Source organism: Nelumbo nucifera, chromosome 1, assembly GCF_055504915.1.
Source record: "Nelumbo nucifera cultivar China Antique chromosome 1, China Antique-T2T, whole genome shotgun sequence".
In the NCBI taxonomy this organism is placed as follows: Eukaryota; Viridiplantae; Streptophyta; class Magnoliopsida; order Proteales; family Nelumbonaceae; genus Nelumbo; species Nelumbo nucifera.
This window is the reverse complement of record NC_142649.1, coordinates 15962454-15986572: the sequence shown is the minus strand read 5'-3', so window position 1 is coordinate 15986572 and position 24119 is coordinate 15962454. Positions and strand designations below refer to the sequence as shown.

The 24119-nt window shown below is 33.5% G+C and overlaps 1 protein-coding gene and 1 long non-coding RNA gene across 3 annotated transcripts; one reads left to right on the top strand and one right to left on the bottom strand.

Annotated features, from left to right (window-relative positions):
- Window positions 1-5420: 5420 nt before the first annotated feature.
- Window positions 5421-9742, top strand: LOC148802946 (uncharacterized). The gene is made up of 2 exons (XR_016081253.1): window positions 5421-5893; window positions 9366-9742. It is a non-coding gene; the product is annotated as an uncharacterized LOC148802946 (long non-coding RNA).
- A 7789-nt stretch (window positions 9743-17531) lies between these two features.
- Window positions 17532-23171, bottom strand: LOC104611575 (uncharacterized). 2 transcript variants are annotated; one of them, XM_010278697.2, is made up of 8 exons: window positions 23028-23171; window positions 21933-22007; window positions 20526-20915; window positions 20127-20203; window positions 19996-20032; window positions 19027-19192; window positions 18442-18904; window positions 17532-17983 (listed from the first exon to the last, which is right to left on the bottom strand). In XM_010278697.2, the coding sequence occupies exons 3-8, from the start codon at window positions 20851-20853 to the stop codon at window positions 17651-17653; spliced, it is 1404 nt and encodes a 467-aa protein (XP_010276999.1). In that variant the 5' UTR covers window positions 20854-20915; window positions 21933-22007; window positions 23028-23171; the 3' UTR covers window positions 17532-17650. The 2 variants fall into 2 exon arrangements, with proteins under 2 accessions (XP_010276999.1, XP_010277000.1); XM_010278698.2 differs by lacking the exon at window positions 21933-22007 and having other exon boundaries at window positions 23028-23166.
- Between the last annotated feature and the right edge of the window lie 948 nt (window positions 23172-24119).

Sequence of the window (24119 nt, the reverse complement as noted above, 5' to 3'; positions counted from 1 at the left end):
GTTAGCTCTTTGACCTCCCATACATATATATCCACGACGGGCTGGTTAGTGACCGATAGGTTCGTTTCAGATTTATCTTTTGCCCTTGATTCTAGTTCCACAGGTATAACGAACGATTATAATATCAATATGATAAGATACGTCCTTTGCACAAATCACAAATATTTTAAAATTTTTACAATGAAACCTCTCTTGAGGTTTTTGGTGTTGTTGAAACCTCCCAGAAATTTGGTAATTACAATCATCTTTCCTGAACTTTCTGACAGTAGTAAGGAGCCCCTCTGTAAAAATGTCCAAAAAAACCCATGCAGTTACTTGTGATTAAAATGTCTATTTTCCATTTTTTTTCTTCATATCAATCTCTAATTTCTCTTCTGAAATTGATTTATTTTCTAAATTTCTCCTTCATATCAATCACTCAAAAAGGTAAAATTACAACTTAAACTCATTTTTTTCTTGTTGTTCATAAATTTTGTATTGTTTTTGTATGTAGAAATCAACTTCAAAGGTAACCACATGGGTATTTTGGACATTTGGGGTCTTATTAGAGGTAGAGGATTTTAAAAGAGGGGTCTACTTGCAACTATGTTATAAAGTTACGGGGAGGTGATTGCAATTACCAAACTTTAGGGGAGGTTTCAACAACAGTCAGGAACTTTAGGGGAGGTTTCAGCAATTTACCCTTAAAAGGTCTTAAATCTCTTATGAGACCCTTTAATTATTATGAAATTAAGGTGGCGTTTGGTAAATCTGAAATCTGAAAAGCTAAAAAGATATTAAAAGTGTTTGAAATCTAAAAAGAGATATAGTTGCTTTTCGACTTTTTAGAGGCTCCTAACAAAGAAGGTTGTTTGTGTTGGATCAAACCTTCAGCATATAAAATTCATTGATTTTACTATTTTACCCCTAAAATAGACTATTTGGTAATTTTGAGTTCAAATTGCATTATTTCATAAAAAAATAATTTATTAAATTCGAAATAAAATAATAATTGAAAAGCATGAGTAAATTATAAAAAAATAATTCATTAAAATGAGAATAAATTTGAAAAATACATATCAATTTATAAATTAAAAATAAATTATTAAGAGTTAAAATAATAATGAAAATAGTGATGTAGACCATGAAGCAATAAAAAAATTTAATAATTATCAAATTAATATCTCAAAACTATTAAAATATTTAATACGAATATAATTTATAAAAAACAAAAAATAATTTATTAAAATAAGAATAAAATTGAGAAATACATATCAATTTATAAATTAAAAATAACTTATTAAGAGTTAAAATAATAATGAAAATAGTAATGAAGACCACAAAGCTACAAAGAGTTGCAGTGGCGGTGGCGGGAAAGAAGAAGAAGAGAGCAAAACTTCCCAGTGGCAAATCTCCTTTCTCAAACCAAGGGAGGAGTTAAATGATCTAAATTTTTGGCTTATATGAAGGGTATTATGGGTCATTTCAAATTTCTATGGGGGCTCTTTTGTCTTTTGCCCATGTCTGAAATGCCTTTAAGTGCATTAAGGTGGCGTTTGATAAATTTGAAATCTGAAATCTGAAAAGTTAAAAAGATAATCTAAAATCTGAAAAAGAAACATAGGTGCTTTTCTACGTTTTAGAGGCTCTAAATCCGTAAGTTTGTTTGCATTGGATCAACCCTTTATCATCTGGAATTCATTGATTTTACTATTTTACCCCTAGAACATACTATTTGAAAATGTTAAATTCATTTCACATTATCTCATAAAAAATAATTTTCAACTTCAAAATAATATTGAAACAATATAAATAATAAATTAAAAATTAAAAATTACTAATTAATAAATGAAACAATTAGAATTAAAAAAATAATCACTATAAAAATATTAAAATACTTAATAAATAATAAATAATACATGTAAAATTAAAAACGAATAATTAATGTTTAATAAAAAATTAAAATAATTAATAATTAATAATTAGTAAAAGTAATTTATAATTTATTATTACTATTATTATTATTATTAACACACACCCTCTTGAGAGAGAGAATTGTTGTTGCTACAACTTGCAACAGTGGTGGTAGGAAGACAGGGGAGAGAGAGAGAGAGAGAATGAGGTAGGGGCAATTTTGACTTTAAGCCATGTTTGAGCGCATTAAATGATGGGTTTGAGCCTTAAATTTTCAAACCTGAAAAAACTTTTTAGACCATACTTCAGATGCAACACCAAATAAGCATTGCATCTGGAAAACAGCTATTTCAAACTTTAAAAGTTTTATCAAATGCCACTTAAAGCACCTAGGGAGACTGTTTTCTATTTAGATGAAAATCAAATTAAACCCAAATCTAGGTGGCACCTAAAAAACAACATTTTCAGATTTTAGAAATCTAAAAAATGCTATCAAACGCCAGATAAAAAGTATTAGCTGTATTGATACACAGCAATGCCCATATTTAGGCATCACAGATATAGATATTTTAATCCTTGAATATCATTAGTTTTTTTTCATAGTTTTCTGTCATACAGCGGAGAGGAACATCCAAATCATTCATGAGATGTAAAAACTTAATTCGGTAAGGAAACTTCTCCATTCGGTACACAGAGGAACATCCAAATTATTCTAGAGACAGAAGCTTCACCGTTCGGTTTTTCTTGAGGAGCGTAGAAACTAGAAAGTCTTGCAGAAATTATTTATCTCTAGAACTAGAACAAGAGGAAGAAGTGGAAACCACACCGACACGTACCCAATTTAATCATCCATCAACTGATACTGAGCCAACAGTTTGACCATCACAAATATTTATTATGATTTTTCTGACCATCCAAGTGGCAAAAGGCCGACCATTATCAAGACCTGATCTGCTACCAGCACATGTGCAGAGGATGCCACGGCCACACATTTCGAATGTTTATGATGTTCATCTATGGCTATGGCTATGGCTATGGGGCCATACATGAGATGTATGTACGGCTGTAGCATCCTGTGGGCAGCGGTTTTTTTTTTTTTTGTATTTTGTATTTTCTTCCAAAGGCCCAAACCCATAAGCCCTGGTGAAGGTGGGATTGGATCCCAAGTAAGGCTGCAACTTGGGCAGGGTTGGTCCGAACCCAACCCTAACCCAATCCGAAAAAGTTGGATTGGATTGGGTTGGGCTGATATTCGGGTTAGGGTTAGGGTTGAAATTCATGAACCCGATTTTACTTCGGGTTGGGTTAGGGTTGACCCCTTAACCAACCCGAACCCGAATAATAGTACATGTCATATATAAATATATGTTATATTAATATATAACATAAATTTATTTGTTTAGATGCATGATATTTGTATAACCCCTACCATATAGTATCATGTATTTCTTTTAAGATAATCACTTTACTTAATCCTAATCAGAAAGACTAAAACCTTAATAATATTAATTATTTTGTGTGTTTTGAAAATTTTATTCTTTATCTCCTCTATGTTGTTTGCTGCCCAAGAAGGATCTATCGTAAATCATAACTCATAATAAATTATAGTCATTTCTAACACTTCTTTTTCTGAATTTTGTAATAAAATAACAAAAAAATAATGTCAACAAACAAATACTAATAAAACATAGGATTAATATATGTAGTGAAAGTTGAGTAAAGATCTAAAATTGAGAAATTCTATGAGGTTTTAAAGGATGGGAAGAAGGTTGGGTTGGGCCCAACCAAACCCAAAGTTGACTTCGGGTTGGGTTGAAGGTTGGGTTAGGGTTAGAGTTGGGGTTTAGAACTTAGGGTTGGGCTAGGGTTAGCCTCAACTCGACCTAACCCGGCCCAACTTGCAGCCCTAATCCCAAGCAATGTTTTCATTTCGCCATTGACCGTTCAGTTAAACCATTTGAATTATCACCCTTTCATGATTTTGGGTTTGGTTTTATTGAAGGTCGAGACCCGTCATTTGATAAAAAACATTGACTTTATCAAAAACCATATGATTCAGACGAGTGAACCATTAACCCATTCGACTTGGTCATCAAGTTGCAGGTTGTACATTAGATGTATATACAAACTTGGTAAGGCTTGCCTCGTTAATTTTGTTGGTGCAAAAAACCTTTTCTTTTATTTCAAATTGTAATTTTTATTTTTATAAATAAAAAGTTAAAAATATAAATTAAACACAAAATGACACACACACGTACAGTGTTTTGCTAACCTAACCATTCGACCTGAACAATCCAACTAATAGCCCACTATTTGGTGGTAAAAACAGTTCAACCTCCAGATCAGTTTATAAAACATTGATCTCAAGTCACTTTGCTACAACAAGCCACAGCCAGAAACCATACCAACTAATACGGTTGGCATCTTGTTGTGGATAGCAGATCCGGAATCAACCATATCATGGCCTGGTTCTTAGAGCTCAGTGCTATAGGAAATGTGGTGTGACTGGTGTCTAAAGTGGTAAAGGGAGTATATCACATAGGTAACCCGTGATCAAGAGACCATCACTAGGGATGTCAATGGGTTGGGTTAAATGGTAAACCCGATTTGACTTGACTCTATAAGGTTGGATTAGGGTTAAGTATATTTGTTTTAGAGTTTGGTTAGGGTTTTGATTCTTTCACCTGATCTGGGTTTGGGTCGGGTTCAGGTTTTGACTGATCCGCCTGTTAAGTCATGATACCCTGCATACATTCCAAGTATTCTTGCAATTTTGACTTCTTATAAGTTGATAGGTTTAAAATTTATAATTTATTTATATGTTGATTTTGATTTCTTTCTTTTTTTAAATGAAAAAAATAACACCTTACAATCTATAAAACAATTTCCTTACTTAAATTAATGTATTTTAGATCTTCAAAATATGTTAAAAAAATACATTTGAAATTATACAGGTCAAGCCAGGTCAGAATCGGCTTAAACCCTATAAGTCAGATCAGGTTCGGAAATCATATATTTTTAAGCCGGGTCAAATTAGTTTCTAATTGGGATGCTGGAGGGTCGAATTAGGGTTGAGACAAACCTGTGCCGAACCCAACCCGTTGACATCCATAAGCATCACACTTCACACCCACCCTGATCCCGCAATACCAAAAGCAATAAAGTAAACGATGGAACTTTGGAAGCCCTCAAAATGAAAAACAATATGCCCTATCCGAGAAACGGAAAGGATACAACATGTGAAACGTTAATTTATTAAAGTTGTAGATCTGGAGCTCAATCTCTACTCACATGATACTCGTATTTAGAATATCTCCCTTGTCATTAATGAGCAAACGTTCCCAATTGATGGAGACGTTTGAACTTTGAACCGTCCAAATTGATGATGGAGTGATAAGTGATAACCATGTGAAAGTTCTTTTGTCCCGTGGAAAGTAGAGAAAGAAGAAAAAAGGGATAAGTAGATATCAGGGTTGATGGAACATAGACTTCACATGATTCATTAAACACCCGTAGTTAATGGCAGACTAAAGCATGGCTGAGATGCCGTCACCGCTAACGTTCATGCAACCAAGAATAGTCAAACCAGGTTAAAGAAACAATGAGGATAGACAATCTAAGCTTGGGGAGAAAGAAATTAAGAGAAATTTCCTGGCCTCCTCCTTCCATGTTCCATCCCATCTGTGATTTGTCTACTCTGTCACTCTCTTTAATCTCTATTTCTATTCATTACACATGACATTGACCCTCTGTTTCATATATATATATATATATATATATATATACATATACATATATATGAACCAGTCTTCATGTCTCTCTTCTAGCTTGCGAGCTCTTTTGTGTAGCTCTGGTTGTTTGGCGATCGTGTCCGTCGCTGAGATGGAAAAGGGCAGGAGTATCCCGCGCTCGGAGACCTCACAGCCGGACCACTCCAATTCTGATGCTCTAAGTATAAACCAGCATATATGGTCCATGACTGAATTTGTCGCTCGCTTTGGTATGGGCTTCTGCTTTTTTACTAATTTTTATCCGTCTTTCTGTTTGTTGGCTCGGTTTGGAAGGAGCATAAATACAAACATGTAGAATACAAAATTTTGTATTTTATATGTACTTATATTTATACTCTTTCCATCTAATTGAGTCAATGAATAATGCGGGCAGTTTCTTGAATTTGTTTACAAACTCGCATTGACAGGGAAGAGTTGGTTAATGATCTTCTAATTGATTTTCTGTAGACGTCTAAACATGGCTAAAATCGAATAACTGATTGATAATTTGAACTGGAACAAATTCAAATAGGCACAAGTTTTGGATTGTAGAATTATTTAATCCTATTTTTGCATCTTACATCAGAACGATAACTGAATTTTTCTCAAAGTGAAAACAAATTTTTGTAATTGTCATTCTATCACCACAGAGTTTTGCAAAAATTTTAATGCCAACTGCTAATCTGACATAACCCTTTTCTTTTATCCAGCTTGGGACTATAGGTGTAAGACAAATTCATAAGACATGCATAACCCCAAATAATTGGAACAAGGCTTAAATGATGATGAAGAATTGAAGATGATTCGGTCTTTACAAGTATTTGGACCAGCCAAATGCTACCTTGCCATAGGCCTTCACACCCTTATCTATGACTATGACCACAACTGACTTTGGTAATATGGTCAGAGGCAGCGCCAGGAATGGAAAAGACTGTTCCTTTTGTTCCCCTTTCTCTAGTTTGGGGTGAGTTCACATTTCCGCCCCACAATGTTCCACAGCACATTCCCATGCCGTATATTGAAAATATCTCCTAATCATGACATTATTGCTTTTAATACTGTCATCGGAAAATGTTTCCAATATACAACGGGAATGTACCGTGGGATGTGGGGCGGAGATGTGATGTCGTCTGAGGTGGGGATGGGGCGGGAAGCTTGTACTATTGAAAGGATTTGTAGGTTAGGAGGTAGATGGGGTTTGGTGGCAACCTGGCAGGGTGTATTGGTATCGGTAGATCGGGTCTGGGTAGACCAAGTAATAAGAAATCAGTGTCCTTGGCGACTCTGTGCAGGACAAACTTGGCTCACCCTGTTCTGCAACCTGGGCTGTAAATTGGGCTCTCCCCATGAAAATATTCCCAACCTGGGCTGTAAATTTGGCTTTCAAGAAATCTGGGCTTCAAGTTCACGTCAGCGCCCCACATGCACATCAGCATACATTAGGAACATCTCCCTTGTAATTGGGAGATGTTTGAAATACATAAATGGAATGTGTTGTGGATACGAGTGGCAACTGAGTGGGTTGGGTTGGGTTGGGTAAGGGTTGAATATCAATCCACTAATCCACCATGACCCATCACCAATCATAGTTAAAGGGTCACAACCCACCTTAACCCTAACTCACCCTGACCCACCACCCATATTGACCCACTTGACCCATCCATATTGACCTTTAACCACTCTCACCCATACTAATCCACCTACCCTTAATTATAGATACACAAATGGGTTGAGATGACCCATATACACAAAATAACAAATTTTGAGAGATTAATCTCTCTAAAGACTGTCACGTGACAAAAATGAGTCAAGTCAACCTGTATACCCAAAAATTAAAAAATTGTAGATAAATGCAGAAAATTTATAGAAAATGCAAAAAAAATACCAAAAAAAATGTAGAAAACTACAAACAAATTACCAAAAATTATGTAAATTACTAAAAAAATTTAGAAAATTCAGAACTTTTGTAGAAAAAAAATCAGAAAAAATGCAAAAATTATGGAAAAACACCAAAAAAATTTAGAAAATACAGAAAAATACCAAAAAAATGCAGAAAAATACAAAAAATGCAGAAAAATTACAGAAAATGCAAAATAAAGCATAACTTTTATAAAAGTTCTTTCGCAAAAGTATTTTTATGAAAGTACTTCTACAAAAGTACTTTCATAAAAGCACTTTTGTAAAATGCTTTATGCGTTCATAAAAGTGCATTCATAAAAGTACTTTTACAAAAGTGCTTTCATGCTTTTATAAAAGTGTTTCGTAAAAGTGCTTTTGTGTAAAAGTGCTTTCATAAAAGTACTTTTATAAAAGTGCTTTTACATAAAAGTACTTACATAAAAGTGTTTTTACAAAAGTGCATTTCATAAATGTACTTATGAAAGCAATTTTATGCTTTCATAAAAGTACTTTAATAAAAATGCTTTTGTGTAAAGGTACTTTGTAAAAGTGCTTTCATAAAAATATTTTTTGTAAAAATGTTTTTTATGCTTTCATAAAAGTGTTTTCGTAAAAGTACTTTCATAAAGTGCTTTTGTAAAAGTACTTTTATAAAGTTTGTGAAGTACTTGTGTAAAAGTGCTTTCATAAAAGTCATTTTCATAAAATTGCTTTTGTAAAAGTGTTTTTGTATAAAATTGTATGTGAACACGAAATTACATAAATCTATTTTATTTCACTTTTATTCTCAAAATGAGATGTGGCACAATGGTTTGGAACTGTTATGAGATGTTAGCATTAAAGCTTGGGTTCAAATCTCTACAACTTTTGTTTTTTGAGATTTGGCGAGTATAGATAGAGTGACCCAACTCATCTTGAACTTAATGGGTTGCTCGACCCATATTAACCCACCAATGGATTGGGTGGGTATGAGTGGGTCAAATGGGTTGAGGTCAAGATTGCCAACCCTAGTTGTGGAGCGTTATAGGGCATGCTTATGCTTTATGACTCTGTGACACAACGGGATGGGGGATGGGGTAATCCATCCTCTAACTCATAACCCCAACCCAGGTACAGATAGGATTCAATCCCATGTCTCTACTACGACTAATAGGAAACCTTACCACCAGCTGGTTGACATTGCATGCCAATAGAAACAGCATTAAGCATTGGGGTGTCAGGGTTGTGAATTTGTTTGTTAAATGTTCAATGGGCATGCAATTCACTTGCAGCCTACATACAAATTACAAAGTACAAACGTGGTAGGATCCATGAAAAGACATTACTAAAGGCAAAGATTGGCATCTCTTCTCATCTCATGGTCCCCATGGATATTTTTATGGCAGTAGTTGGTATTCATCTACCAAACTACCAGTTATTTTAAATAATTATTTAACAAAAAATAGTTATTTTATAAATTCAATTAAAAATATTGACTAAGGTAATCCTTTAGCTATTGAAAACCATATCTTCTCAAAGAAAAAAAAACATACAATGGTCTAAGCCCTTATTTTTAAAATTAAAAATTAAATATGTTTTGTGGAGTTTTAAAGGTTTATTTGGCTTGACCAGTATGCTAATTGGATTGAATGTGTAAACCATGCTGTCCTTCTGTTTTCTATTTTTCTATTTATTTATACAAGTGGAAAGGCAATAGTGGACATTAAAAACCCTGCTTTTTATATTTTTTCTAAGTCCTAGTACATACATTTTAGGAGTTGGCCAGACCTTAGAACTTGAATTCTGTATATGATAATGGTGCAGATGAGGTGGCAAAGAGAAGATTGGATTCCATGAATCAGAAACTGAGAGATATGGAGACGCAAATGGAAGCACTTGAAGCTGATATAAGCAAGATATGTGCCTACTCCAAGGCCGAATTTTCATGAAAAGTGTTATGGGCTGTGATCTCAGCACTTGAAGACAAACTGCCCATTATGATATTTGCAAGTGCTGATTGCCCCATTAAATAGTGTCTTTTAAAAAGTTCTTTGTTTTCTTTTCTTTTTTTTTTATTTGGTTACAAAAAATATTTCTCATTAGATCATTTGCATCCTTAGCTAATTCCTACATTGTATGTATATAAGTAGAGTAGATGTTGATTTGATTTATTTTTATTTTTTTAGGTTTAGGTTAATATTCATCTTCTTCTTAAAGGGTTCTGTTAATTTAAAGGGAAAATTACCGATATAGGCACTTGTAAACTTTCACTTGCAATTAAAGAATGTAGAACAAACTCATTGCAAAGAATTTACTCCAGTGGTAACTTATGCCCGCTATGTCCTATTTATACTCAACCTCTGTCCAATTATTTCTAAAGGTCCGTTTGGTTCATAATTAAATTCAGAATTAGAATGGTCAATTTTCATAGTCTGTTTGGTTCAGACAGAAATGAGATTGGAAATTGAAATTAGTGGGAATGGGATTTCATTCCCAAGGGGCAGGAAATGACCATTCCCTCAAATGGGGGAATGCCATTCCAGTAGAAATGGGAATGGGATTCCAATTCCACTCAACCAAACAATTAATCAGAATAGCCCATTCTGATTCCGATTCCAAACCCCTATTTGCACAAATCAAGCGGGGCCTAAAATGTTTATAAAGATAAAGTAGTTCTTTTGCTTTAGTTTCTCTTTTTATACTTTTTACATATCAAAATATATTTTCTTATTTCTTTTATTTTTTTTAATTTTTATTCACTTTATATAATTAACTATTTCCCCATTTGAGTTTCGGACAACATGATTTTAAAAGGCTAGTTTCATTGGTAATAACTAAGAGAAAGAATATACATAAAAAAGGAAAGAAAGAATTTTGTTTTTTTTTATTTGTTTTCTTCACTAATAAGATTAAAGAGAACATGGGGTTTGTGACTTTATGCTAGATTGAGGGCCATAACCTTAAATTTAAAATTAAGAGATTTAGTGTAAAGAGTTTTCTGCACTATTTTTACAATTTTATTAATTTAAATTTGGCTTCGATTATGATGCTAGAAAGACTTGATACCGGAAAAATTTATAACCAATCAATCCAATTACATGATTTTTCATCCCAATCGGAAAATGTGAACCAGATGGTGGGTTCACTGCTTTCATTGCTTGCTTTGTGCAGGACCAGTCAGCGCCATATGAAAGATTAGAAACTTCAATTTGTTTTTGCCAAAGCCACTATATTAGGGAATATAGTAATGATGTGTTGATAAAATAAAAACAATGATCAATCACTATTAAGTATTAACCACGATTCTAAAACTAAAAGTATGGCTTGTTCTTCCATAATAGTTCGATCAGTTCACAAAACCTGAAATTTTCAACATGGTAATTAAGGTCCGAATGGTTGAACCAAATGGGCTCAAAATTTATAGACAATGAGAAAATATCCCTGAACTAGCTTATATGGTTTCTCATGGTTGCAGCGAGAAAGACCAAATGACATTCATTTTAAGGTCATGTTTGGGAGTGTTTATGGCAAAAATAAGTGTTTATTGAATAAGTGCTTAAAAACAAATACTTATTCGAATAAACACTTATTTGCATTTGGCATCCAACTTTTTTAATTGTTTATTTTAAAAAATAAGCACTTATTTTATATTTGGCATTTGGTAGTCTTTTTTTCTCTAATAAGCACTAAAATAAGTATTTTTTACTATTTTGTCCTTCATTTTTTTTTTAATTTTATGAAAGCACTTTTATGAAAGTATTTTTATAAAAATCACTTTTACAGAAATACTTTTATGACAAAAGTGCTTTCATAAAATTCAACTAGGGATAGTTTTATATATAAGTGGTATTTTAAAATTCAACTAGGGATGATTTTGAAAGAAAAAAAATTGAATAAGTGCTTATTGTATAAGCACTTAAAAAAGTTGGAAATTTAAGTTTAGAAAATAAGCACTTATTTCAAGCTTATTTCTGAAACATCAATAAGTACTTAATTATGTATACCCGGCCTAAATAAGTACTTATTTTTAAGCACCCCAAACATAACCTAAGACTTCTTTTGATTTAACAAATCTGGTTCGTATTTGTTTGGGGATCGTCTTCTGAAATCCATCTTCGATGATTCACAAGCAGAGTTTCATATTTGTTGCAGATATACAAGCAGAAAGGCAATGATACCAGCAGTGAATAAGTCTATGAATATTTTCTGCGTAGGCTCTCCGATAAGTGGGGTGTCTGCTCTCTATATAAGAAAAAATCTACATGCTGGAATTCCAATTAATTATTGGGTAAAAGACTCGTACATACCCTGAGTTTTCATTAATTAACTTAAATATATCTTAAGTTTTTTAAAAAGGCATAAATATACCTTGTAGACTTACCCATTAAACTTAAACATACCCTTATCAATGAAAGGTCACATGCCAATTTATTTAAAATTTCTAAAATCCTATTTAGCCCTTTGCCTTTTAATAGATGAAATATTGCTCTCTATTCATTTGTTCATTATCCTATGTTTGTCTGGAAAAACTTTTTTTTTTTTATTAATTAGATAAAGCAAAGTCACTTGATGGTAACTCTCTTTTTGCACAGTTTTATCAAATTTGATAAGTCGTCATTCATAGATGAACTGTGCACAATTTTGATTATGTAAGAGAGCACATTTTCGATATTGATAACTCTTTCAGAAGTGAGTTAAACTGAGAAGTGACACCTTCTGGTTATGTAAGAGAGCACTTTTTAAGTCGTCAATCTTTTGAAAATTGAGAAGTAAGAGCTTTTCATTATCTAATTGAGCACATTTTAGATATAATGGAATCATCAAAAATGCTGAAACTTGTATAGGGTATAAAATGGTGTCAAAATTTTGAAGTGGGTGGGATTCATCAAACAATCTCAAGAGGAGCTTTCTGATTCCAAACATGATAATTAAATGGTATCGTATGGTTGATATCTACTATTGTTAAAACATCCAACGCCAGAATTTTGTATAGCCAAATATAATCAATCTCATTATATTTAGGGGGTGTTCTTTTTTTGGATTTTGAGAGGGGGAAACTTGGTCAATGGGAACCCCATTGACCAAGAATCCCATATTCATTTTTCAGATTTATGTGGGGACTAGGGAAAGTCTATTTTCTTGGGCAGGTAAGTGATACCCATCTCTTAGGTGTGGGTAAATAACCTTCCCACCTAGGGGGAAAGTTGCCAAACACTTGAATGAGACAAATATGCTCTTTTTAGTAATGAATTTTTACGGCTAAATTGGTCATTGCCTTATTTACATGAGAAATAAAAGAACATGGGTAAATGCACTTACTCAGGTAAGTATTTCCCGGGAAAAACTTACCCAGGTAACTACATTTACTCGGATAAATAATTTACCGAAAAGTGAATAGAGCCTTAGATTTATCATCCCTTTGGTTCTTTTTGAAAATTTGAAAGAAAATGAAGGGTAAAAGAATCAAAAGGTATCTTTAAGTCTTTTTGAAAAATTTGGGTACATTTAAGTCAAATAGTGAATTGAAAACTCAAGGTATATTCAAGTCTATTACCCTTAATTATTTCTTGGTATATGCTACTCTATCCAAATTGCACAAATGGATGAGATAATTGCTAACTTTGCAAGGGAATTAGCAGCCCCAATATACACTAGCTCTAGGGATGTGAGATATTAAGGTTCTTTTTAATTTTAGTAATTTAGTATTTAGAAATTGTTTATAGAAATTTGGATGAGAAGCTCTAAGGCATATCTAAAGACAATGTTTTTTGAATGTTATTTATCTCCACTTGGTTTTATTGAGTTTGTTATTAGATTATTAACAAATTCATTCCTAGAATAAAACAAAAAGTAGGGTAAAAACCTACTACTAAAAGTTGAAAAATCTCCAAAGAAACCTTTTTTGAGACAGTAGTAGTTTGATTGAGAGAGACACAAGTGATTTGTAGTAAGAAGCAAAAACTTGTGTGCAAAATCAATTTGATTTACACCCTTTTATAAGTTTTAGAGAGTTATCATGTAAATCAAACTAAGCACCTTATTGCACCATACATGCACGTGCACATGTATACATGCACATTGCACAGTAGCAAGCCTCCATACTCTTACTAATTAAAAACCCAAGTCAAATTAAATATTTTTCCAATGTGGGAAAAGTCTTAAAAGAAGAAAATCAAGTAAAAAAAAAAGAGTTTTGGTGGAAACTTTAAAATCATTTTCAAAGCGTATATATAGGTGTGATTTATTATGTAATTGATCAATCAAACACCCATTAAGATAGCAAGAAATGATGATCATCTGAGATCATGCTTCAAATTCAGTGCTAAATATGATTCATTCCCTTCCGTAGAGGGACCATACAACCATAGTTCCCATTACTTGTTTGGCAGAGAGAGAAAGAGAGAGATTATTCCATAATTTGAGTGGATGGCCTCCCATTTTCTCTTTGATTCAGGAATAACTTAAATTTTGTTTTAACTTATTGCTTGGTGGCCCAGGTTCATCAACGGATTGGGTTGACTCGATTCTGATTCTAAATTGTTTAAACTGGATCTGTGGTGTGATTTTGATGTCTATGTTCTTACAATGCCAATATTTGCTGAATCTAGAGATATATATAATCCCATTCAGCATAGTTAATCTAGATAGCTTAAACAGGGATGATCCTGTTGAAGCCATTTGACAAGAAATCTCAATCATCTAAGAATCGTCATGAACAAATTCACGTCTTCTGCAACTGCACTCCCTTGCAACCCTCTAAGGACCATGCTCATGCCACATTCCAGCAATGGAAATTTAGACTGTTTGGTTTGAATGAAAAAGTAGGGAAAGGTAAGGAAATATATACAAGGTTTGTAAAAGTTTCCTTACCTTTTCCTTCCTTTCCCTACCTTTTTCCTTTATTTTAGCTTTGTATAATCAATTCTTAGAACAAATTTTGAAGTGGGAAAAAGAATTAGAATTAGTTCTAATAATTTTGATAAATTCAAATTTAAAAGTGATTCTTAGAATCATAAAATTCATCAAAATTAGTTTTTTTAAAGCATGCCAGACACGGTACAAAACTGAACATCTTGGCCCCCCTTATGAACAGTCCGGACTAGCAACAAGATACAGAGCATTACACCAGTAGGTTGCATCAAAGCTGATTTTGTAGATAAGAAAGCACTTCCTTTACTGCTACTTCATGTACATTAAACCTTTCAATCCGATACTTGACCGATTTTAGTGAAAACATTTAATTTTATTTCAGATTGTTGAAGATGTTTTTTGCACTAATCACCTGTACAGTCCATTCTCCCATGGTTTTCAAAACCGGACCGGAAAAATCAGAAACCGGTCAGGTGATCGGTTTCGATTTTCCCCAAAACTGAATTTTCTTTAAAAACCATTGATTTTGGTCAGCAAACTGTTGACCATCAAGGCGATTAACCGTTCAAATGGTTTTGACCGTTATTTTTTTAATTTTTATTTTTATTTTTGTTAAAATGGACTAACCATTCAATTCAAATTTAATTTTTTACTATACATACCTACACCCAATACAATACTTATATTTTTTTAGTGAAAGTGATTATCATATATAATTTGACAAAATCACTTTTCAAAATTTTGTATTAATATTGATAAAGTCCAAATACTTCCCGTAAAAACAGCAATGATACCAAATACAGCCTTAATCCCAAGAGTCTAATCCATTCCGACCTAAAAGTTAAAATCAGGCTCAAAGGTCAAATTCCACTTTGACCTGAAACCATTGCCCGAGAGGCCCACTTCAACCTAGGGGTCCAATTTGACCTCTAGGGACTTAAGCTTGTACACATTAGACTTGGGCCACATAGGCCACATACCAAAGGAATATATATACCCCATAAACCTAGGGTGGATGCTATATTCTTTATAACAAGGGTTAAGTTTGTCTACCATCTCTTACATGAGGAAGTGGTTTGGAGGTCAAGGAGACATTCCCCAAAGATCAAAGATGTTGTGACATTCTTGTCTTAAACAAGTGCACAGATTAGGGATCTTGTCACGGGCTGACATGGTGTAATGCCATTATTCTTATATGGAATAAAATAGGAACAATAACTGATCAGTTCAGCTCAGAATTCTTTAGTTCTACCCTATAGGGGGGATGAATCCTAACCATGGATTGAAGCCAAATTCACGGGCAGAATGCGGTTTATAGGGGTGGGGCTACTAGTAGACTATGGGGGGCTGTAATTCAGAATTCTGTAGTGATTTGCAGAGTACTTTTCCCAATGACCAATAGATAATGTGAGGCCCACACCAAAAAGTGTTGAAATGATCTCTTCATTAAGAAAAGGATTGTATTTCTCTCACTAAGAAATCACTTTCTCACTTTGTCATGCTAAAAAGCCATTTCATGACCTGATTGGCTTTCTTTCTTTTCTCCAACAATGCTATGAAGGTACCTAAAGAATTAAGCCCCCAATTGTAGTAACCTTCTAAGTGCCACTTAGTATGGTGAAGGTTTCAAATTTTGATATGATACGTCTAATATGAGGCATATCGTATTGTATCTTTAAAAGTCTGATATGAGATATGGTAGAAAATCATCATCTTTTTTCCACTATATTAAACTGTATCAGGGTGTATTGGTAGCGTATCAACCAATATGTTATGAAAAAGATGTGACCAAAAGCTAAAAAAAAAAGAAAAAACGGAAAAGCAAGCTTCTTTCTCCTAAAATAAGCCTTCTTTCACCCCCCAAACGACTCTAAAACTCCAAACATTATTCCTAAAGTGCTAGATATGCAAAAATTTGCAAGAAGCAAGCATGAAACACTAATTTTTTTTAAAAATTTTTCAAATTTCGAAAAAATGACAAAAATAGGTAAGTTTTTTCAAATTTTATAATATCTCGTGATTTCTTTTTTTCTTAAATGTTTAAATCTATGTTGATCTACATTTCTTATCTTTAAAATCATATTTTTTTTTGTGTTAAGTAGATCTATAGAAATTTTATGAAGATATGTGGGGAAAATATAAATTAAAAAATTTGAAAATATAATTTTTTCTCTACCTATAAAGACTTAATATGTTTAAGATCTATGGTTTTATCCATCGTATCCATAGAGTAATTGAAATTTTTTCTTTAATATTTGTTTTGATTTTTTATATTTTTATAATTAAAAAATAAATAATATAATTCTATGGATAATCTATCATATCCATAGAGCAATTGAAATTTCTTCTTTAATAACTATTTTTTGAATATATTGTATAATGCCTATTTATTTTTTATAATTTTTGAAAATAAAAAATAAAAAATAAAAAATTATTAATTATATTTTCACTTAGAAGTTGTGCGATGCATGTTTTATGTTGGATAGAATTGAGTTTTTCCCATCCTATAAAACTTAAGAATTATAATTTATAAATTATAGTTAAGCATAGGTTTTTTTAATGAATTAACTACAATGTATTCTTCATAAAACTATTAAAATATATTAATTTAATGTATATATACCTCATTGAGGTATTATATTTAGTGTTATTGATGTATTTTTATGATTTATTAAAGTATTTTAATTTTTTTGTTTGATACTCATTCATATCCAAGACATATCTTGATACATCTCTTAAAATTGCCTTTCCGATACACTTGACATTTCCAATACTTTGAACCTCGAGTGTAGTATGAAAAGGACCCCAACACAGGTTACTTGGGCAAACAACTAGCCCTAGCACTAAGAGCTGCTGCAGCAAAAAAATACATTTGAATGCCTCCAAGTTATCAAGTATATATGTCTATTTACGTGACCCTAGTTTCTGTCTATATTGGAGCTACTTGCTTTGTGAACTTAAATCTCGGTTTAGGAAGAGTGCAAACACAAATTTGCATTCTTTCCAAACTGAGCCTAAGGTCATCAGAAGACCAAAATTGGTGAAGCATAGCATTATCTTTTAAAAATTGCTTTAAGTGGACCAATAAGAAACCTAGAAGAGGAGGGAAAAAAGGAACAATTAATAATAACAAGGCAATACACCATTATTGTAAACAGCAGACAATATTGTTGTTCTTATGGCCTCTAAGACAAGTACTTACAAGATCTCACTCCTATGCTTATCGACATGGTCAGATCCTAAGTACTCAGCCCCAATGCGGCCTTGCTGCAATTTGTTTGTAAGCACCAAGTTTTGGTTTGGGCAATCTCTATGTGCTTTTCACTGGGATGCATTTGTTGCCTGGATGATGATGATGATGATGATGATGATGATGATGATGGGAACAAAGAAAGAGAAAGCATTGTACTGATTTCTTTTGCTTTTTCACAACCCTTCTCTCTTTCAAATGTTAAGTTGTGGCTCAAACTCAGCTGCAAATTGGGCTGCCCTTCTTTCTCTTTCATCTTTGAATTTGTATTCTCTTCCATCTCTTGTTCCTTTTCAGTTATTTGCTTGGGTTGATTTTGTAACTGCATTTAAAGCAAGAAACACAACTTTTGAGAAGTATTAGAGAAAAGGAAAAATTTATGATGCGAGATATATACGATATCTAAAGAGTTTTGACCAATCAAAACCAACTCATGAATTTTAAAAAATAACACCTGATTGATTTCTATATTTATGATTCCAGTTGATTGATTAGAAGTTTTTCAAATATCATGGTATCATAGTCAAACCCATATGCTTTCGAGGGTTATTATATATGTTAATCAAATGCAAATTCTATGGTTCAGACTTAAGAAGCACTTTCAATATATATGGACCCTTGAATGCTTGTAGGTCCCATATATTTTATGGGGTCCACAGTGAAAGATTGAATGGTTGTAAGTCCCATGATGTAGAGTGTAACCATTGGTTCCACAATATACTGAATGGCCATTGCGTTCAGCTAATACCATCTCTTTTATATATCCTAAGAAGATTTTACCTCAAGCCTAAATGGGGTCCCACCAAGTTCTGTTTGGAAGCTTCCAGAGATTACTAAGGGATCAGGAATGCTGCAGGAACGATATTGTTTGTTGGTAGCAGTACTGCTGGCAATCCATCCTGGAGGGTGCAGGGTGTGGGCCACATCAAAACAAATGGGCCCAGAATGAATTTGGCCGGGTGGAGGTTGGGAGCTAGTCCCAACCCAACCAACATTTGCAGGAATAGTTCTATCCTTTATTCTTTGGTTGATATTTATCATTCCACGTGGAGGCCACCTCTTCTCTTCGTGAAATTGGCTGTGCCTAATGAGCCCATTTCCTGTGAATACACCCCTTGTACTTGATAGATACGAAACCGATGGCTGGGATAGTCCTTGACCTTGATCTTTGCTTGATAATGAAACTGGCCTCATCGAGCTCTGCCGATTGAAAGCCCAGTCTTCATGTCTATCAGAAGGGCAACTGGAGAAAAAAAAATAATGAATTAGAATAATAATTTATCAAAAACCGGAGTATCAAAAAAAAAAAAAAGAAAAATTCTTCCTTCTATTGTTTTTATTAATGCTATTGTATACATTCTTTACCTCGAGGGGTTGGCTTTAAAACTGTATGACCGTTGTGAGAAGGAATCTTTGAAGAGACACTGAAGAGGATTAGAATCATGGGCTTTCCGGGCCAGGAGAATGCTTCGGTTGTCCATTTTGAAGTGTCGATAAGGACTGTTTCTTTGGTAGAACATTTCAGATAAAACTGAAAAAAAAAAAAGAAAGGTCAGATTATCTGGCTTCAACTATGATACCAGAATTGATATCGAAAATACTTACGGGGTGATAAATCAGGTCATATTCATTAAAATTTATAGGGTGTTTTGATTGGTCAAGGTTTTTCTATATCATGTCTTTTCGGTATTATAGATTTTTCTGAGAAGAAAAGTTAATAAAAAAAAAACAGAAAGAAAAGAAAAAAAGAGATGGATGAGTAAGTATTAATAAGTAATAGCCTCAAGGAGTAATCATTTTATAATTAGCATATTAATAAAAATAAGTATATTTTCTTTTTCTGAATCTTTTTTCTGGGTATTGAGATATTATTCTATGGCACGCCCTCTCATGCAAAAGCTTATTGGACTTGAAGGGTGGACAAATAAAGGCCCGCCATTAAAAATTTAATTAATTATGATTTATGATGGGGCAGCAAGTATTGAATATTAGACCATTTGATCAAACAGATTTCTGACCATTAAACCTAAAAACTTAAGCTAGATGAAATCACTTAATAGGTTTTAATTCTATAATAATAATAATAATAATGTTCAGAGCATGGTTTTGAAAATTAAATCGGACTGGATGGTCAGACCATTTAAGACAGGAAGCAGTCATGGCTCTAGGTCCAGTTTTGGACCCAAAAACTGTTTGACCCGGGAACCGGTGGTCAAAACAATTCCAGTTCCGGGTCGGGTTTTTAAACCCATGGTTCACATGTAATAAGACTATTGCCGATGAGACAGGGAACTGTAAACTGCGAGAAGGTATGCGAAGGATGCATAGTTCTACCTTGCCCAGACTCATCCAATTTTTTACTTCGATACATCTGTTTCAGCAAAAAGCATTATCAAACATTAGGCATTGAAGAAAGAGAGAAAAGAAAATCTAGAGCACCATAACTGCACTTCGTTTAATTTTACCTGCAAATGGCTTTTTACATGAGCAATGCTTAGTCCTCTTACGTTCATCAATTGAAGAACTAATTTAGGAGTTGCTCCTACAGCCATTTATCCATGCAACAAGATTAATAAACTAGCTAGAAAGAAGGTTTAACGAATTAATATTTGGCTTGCTCAGTTCTACAGAAAAGATAATTTTTTCATGAAAATATATAGTTTAATGAGAGACTTCATTGTTTTTGTTGGAAATGAGATATTTATTTGAAGGGGCCAAAGTAGGGCCTAGGGGTGTCAATTGGACCGGATTTGGTCCAATCTGACCAAATCAGATTTGGTCCCTTTAATCCGTCGATTTTGATTTGAAATGTCCGACCCATTGACACCCTAGGCAAAAGAAAGGAAACTACTAATTAAACTTACTTTCTTGCCCACCAAGCTTTTCAACAGCATGCACAAAAGAGAGATGGAGATCAGGAGTCCAACGGAGCCGAGGCATTTTTGATCGAACATATTGCCTCACCGTAGTTGTTCGTTCACCGTCCTCTGTGGTGCTGTTTTTATCTGTGGAGTCATCCCCCGCCGCAGTCGCCACCGTCCCATTCCCCAGTTCAGAAGTAACAGTGGCCACCTCCGCCGTACTATCATCCTCCTCACTGGTGGCTTCTTCATTCAAGTCAAAAGATGAACACTTTTGGGAGGACAATGGAGACGTGCTTTCTCCTTCATGGATCTCCACTCTCTCAATCATATCGATTGTCTCTCCTTTATGCAACTCCCCAATACTGATATTCTTCTATGGTTGCTACTTTGCTGATAAAAGTAGCAAGGTGGAGAGGTGGGAAGAGAAGAGAAAGTCAGGAATGAATTTAGATGTAAACCCCAAACCATTGAAGATAAAAAGACAATAAAAAGTGTAACAGGTGAGAAATTTTAAGGGCATATAATAAAAGAAATGAGTTTAAATAATTAAATTCATGAAAAATATTCTAGATATTGATGAAGATCAATGATACAAATAACTAAACTAAAGAGCAAAAACATGAATGTACTAAAACATAAGCACACAATTATCATTACCCAATTTCACTTCAATTCAAATAACTAAAAGTACAGATTGTAATAAAATTAGTTAACATTCAAACTTTAATTAACCATCTTCTTCAATTAATATCCTTTTAATTACGGTTTATAGGAATATACATGGAACAATGGAATATTAACTTATATTAATCCTAGCAATTTCATTGCAAGCTTTCTCAACAAGGGCCGTTGTACATTCCTTGTACATAAAACGTGTCTGAAACCCTAAAATGGGATTAGTATTTTCCCCCTTCTTAGAGTCATTTACAATAGTAGGGTAGTACCAGAGACCATGATAATCTAGATTCACCGTTTCCTGTTCAACCTATAACTTGATCCAGTGACTCTCCGTTAATTTCTTTGATTTCCCTTTCTAGCTATTTTCTTTGTTTCCTTTTTTATTTATTTGGGGGTAGGAGGAACCACACCACACTTAACAAGGCTCCAAACAATTTAATGGCTTTGGGGAATGTGCATTTTTTATTATATAACTTAAACCACTCAATATGTAAAGTCATAATTCATAAACATGGTGAAAACAGGTGATCAATGGATCAATGTTCAGACTGTAACAAAAGAAAACAAGAAGTGCATATTTAATGATGAACAATTGCCATATTTAATGATGCAAAAAAAAAGGGAATTCCTAACTCCTAATTAGCACAGTGTGAAATTTTCCCTAGTTTATTGCAGAATATTTCCTGAAGTGATAAAAGTAGTGAGGAGGGTGATGAAGTTAAGACCTACATGTTTATGTCATTGCTTGCTAAACGCATGAAGTTTCTGAGTCTCGCTCTGCTGCTCATTGTGTGCTTATTCGTTCTGTGAATTTGTTGGAAATGGAAAATTCAGTTTTATTTCAAAATCTAAATACTGATATTTCATAGAAAACAAGAACATAATATACAACAGCAGAGATTAAAAAAAGAAGAAGAAGGAGAAGAAAATGAGCAAGGTATAAAACAAACTTCACCTAAAAATGAGTCAGCTAGGCTAGCCATTCTTCTCATTTAATTAGGCCTCCGACTACTTAGTGCAGAAAGTTCTAAGCTAATACACATACAGAACTCGCACTCGTTTTCCTACTTATATTACAACTTAATTGAAGTAAAATCTGGAATTTCTGTTTCTTCTTCTTCTTTTCATTTTTCTTATTCAGAAGTCATTAACAACGTGTTTGTGATTTGGAGGGAAACGTGATATGAAGATGGAGCATGAAGGCATGAATATGAGCTGTGAAATTACATGAAAACAAGCCCTCATAGGATGTACTCTAGTACATGATGATTGTGTGTGTCTGTGCGTGTGTGTGTGTGTGAGAGAGAGAGAGAGAAAAGGGGGATGTGAAATTGTTATAACACTGGGGTCTGGTTTCATGAAAAACTTGAAAGACCAGACTTAATCAACATACATAAAGAGAAAAACGCTGCTTAACAAAAATGATTTTCAGGAATAGAACAGCTTCAACTGGTATGGGATACGAGTTAGAAAGGTGATATTTAGCCCGAGATGATTACAAAAATGAAAAAAAAAAATCATTATAAGAACGTGGATCTTTCGAACAATAAGCTATTAATTAACAAAAAGAAGGATTAGTTATTAATTCTTTTGTAGCTGCAAAGAAGGAAGGAGAAAAAAAAAAAAAAAAGAAAAAACTTGAGGAATCGATATGAAAAAATAAGGCCTATCTCAGATATAAACAAGTTAATTATCTTCTATATATGATCATCAGGTATCGTAAAGAAGATAACCAAACAAGGAAAATGGAACTGGGGAGTAGAAGAGTGATATTATATACATATATAAAAGAAGAGAAATCAAGAAACATCCCCCAATACCTACCATTGATTATGCTGCTGCAGGCACCTCATTTCTTCCTCGGTCCAGGTTTTCAAGCAGATAGCCGGTAAAATCAGATTCTAACATGAGCTCACATGTTGGTTCCTGGATTTCCCACCCAAGCAAAGAAAGAAACGATCCTTGAACAAATGATCAGTTGAGAGAGAGAGAAGAAGAAGAAGAAGAAGAAGAGAGAGAGAGAGAGAGAGTTACTGTTAGGTAGTCATTGGTGTATGTATTTCAATGTAATTGTCCCATTTTTTCAACCAGCCGTGGAATTCAAGTTCCATGGCAATAGTTATCACATTGCAGATATTCTTAGAATTTTTGGGTTTTAAAAATTAATGGTTCCTTTTCATGGTTAATTTCCATGCACAAATATTAATATAAACTTTACTTGTTCTTTTTTTTTTTTTGTATACTGTATAAATATCGGTAATAGTTAATAGCAATATAGAATTATAGAAACGACGACCCTTTTTTGGACGGTTGGAGATCATGTGACTTCTCGAGCCTTTTCTCCTTTCGATCTCTCTTTGACAGGTTGTCTATGTAGACCTCTCTCTCTCTCTCTCATGGTTTGACCAATTTTTGCACTCACTGATATACAGAGATGATCGAATTAATTTCCATATGTTTGTTATAATATATTCCAAATACGTTTAAGCTGATAAAATTTTACTGTGAGAAAGGTAGACCCGTCTCAATATATATGCATGTATCATCACTTCAACTTATAATATGTTTTCCTGTCTCTTTGTTCTTGTTGTTATTCCAGCGATTTTTTAAATTTTCTTTGTTTTTAGTTCATTTCACTTTCAATGGTCAGATCAGGAATAAGCTTTGTCACTTGATGGTATGTTGGGGTGGGGGATTCATTCATCCAAACAGGAGATTGTAAGTTGCACTATATATATAGAGATATATATAGATATATATATCCATTTCCAGTTGAATGAATCTATGAATGGTTAATTACAACCCTCCAAGATGTGATGAAGGATTTATCCTTTCCCGGCAGCTGCACTTTGGAGGGGCCCCACCTGCATGGCTGCATATGAGCCACAAGTGTGGAGGAAACATCATGTCAGTTTG